Source organism: Syngnathus acus, chromosome 14 (assembly GCF_901709675.1).
Source record: "Syngnathus acus chromosome 14, fSynAcu1.2, whole genome shotgun sequence".
NCBI classification, from domain to species: Eukaryota; Metazoa; Chordata; class Actinopteri; order Syngnathiformes; family Syngnathidae; genus Syngnathus; species Syngnathus acus.
Genome location: NC_051099.1, coordinates 9,424,968 through 9,426,369, shown reverse-complemented (window position 1 = coordinate 9,426,369; position 1,402 = coordinate 9,424,968). Strand labels below are relative to the sequence as shown.

Genomic DNA, 1,402 nt, shown 5'->3' with positions numbered 1-1,402 from the left:
CCTCCTCCTCTTGACTCCAACAAAGAGTGGATATATGTTAAGAGGGTTACCCCCCCCCCCCCCTAGCTGGTTCGTAAAGTAGCCGCGCTTTAAAGGGATACAGATTCGGCCCGTTTGTTACTTATTTCGATGTTTAATAGTACATCTCAAACATTTCACGTCACTAAATCATGAATAGTGGAACATACGTGAAGTAAACTAACCGTATTGGCGGCGAGTGGAGCTTTGGCAACACCATCGTGAAAAAGGAAGCTTGCCGATAAAGTGTATCATTACATAGGCAACCGTGCTCAAATATTAAAGGCACATAATTGATTTCAAAGACCCATTTGCAAATGGTAGCAGCTACAATAACAATTAATATCCCCTTTTTATGATATTGCGCAAAACTATTTCAAAGAACAATGTTGTCCTATTAAGCAGGTCAACATAGAACAGGGGTCTCAAACTCCAGTCCTCGGGGGCCACATTCCTACATGTTTTCCAAGTTTCCTCGTTAAACACACCTGATTCAAATGATCAGTTCATCCTCACGTTCTGCAGGAGCCTGATAATCAGGTGTGTTTAACGAGGGAAACTTGGAAAACATGTAGGAATTCGGCCCCCGAGGACTGGAGTTTGAGACCCCTGACATAGAATGTCCCGAGTCAAAGACATGGCACAGCAAGAGAAAACAACAGCATTGTTCCAGTTATGTGTTTAAAACAAGTTGAATTTCCCGAAAGAATCCAACAAAGGAGCAAAGTGTGCTCAGAGACGAAGTGGAAGCGGCAGCTGTGGACTCGATCAAGTCTTCTTTATGTCTTTCTGCACTTGCTTGTCATCGTTGGAGGCTCCCTGCGTTGACGACGACGGCGTCCCAGACGTTATGTCCTCCCCCGCCGTCTCTTTCCCTTTGGAGCTCTTCGCCATGCCTTTAGCCATCTCAATGCCCGTGGTCTTCAAAATGGCCTTCAGGCCCAAGTTGTCCACATTGTACGCCGTCACGCCCACGTTGGTCACTGAGCGCAGTGCCGTGTCAGTGGCCTGGCCCGCATCGTTGCCATACCTTAGCCGCGAGGAGGACAAATGTACAAACAAAAGTCAAAACGACGTCGTCCGCGATTTGACTTGACGATGAGCATTTATCTCATTACATTGAGACGGATAGCCGAGCCACAACGGGAGGGGCTATTGCACTCGGGGGGTATATTTCAGTATGAACTTGCTCAATAGCTTGCCGAAGCCCACCGATCGGAAGCGAGGCCGGCAGAACAAGATCAGGAAGAGCGGTGTACAAAGACCGATGTCAACTCACTTGTACGTCACCGTGTTGACTGTTTCTGACGAGACACTCTGGCTGATGAGCTTGGCTCCCGTCTCCAGGCTGGTCCACACAGCGGTGAAGCCTGAAGCGAGGACG

General features: G+C 48.3%; 1 protein-coding gene across 1 annotated transcript in view; it reads right to left on the bottom strand.

Moving 5' to 3' along the window:
* Positions 1-636: 636 nt before the first annotated feature.
* The window catches only part of sparta (spartin a), a 28,005-nt gene continuing 27,239 nt past the window's right edge, over positions 637-1,402 (bottom strand). Inside the window, exons 7-8 of the mRNA XM_037270251.1 lie at positions 1,298-1,388; positions 637-1,048 (exon numbers count right to left, since the gene is read on the bottom strand). Coding sequence (XP_037126146.1) covers positions 787-1,048; positions 1,298-1,388 — 353 coding nt within the window. The 3' untranslated portion in view covers positions 637-786. The remainder of the gene's footprint in view (positions 1,049-1,297; positions 1,389-1,402) is intronic.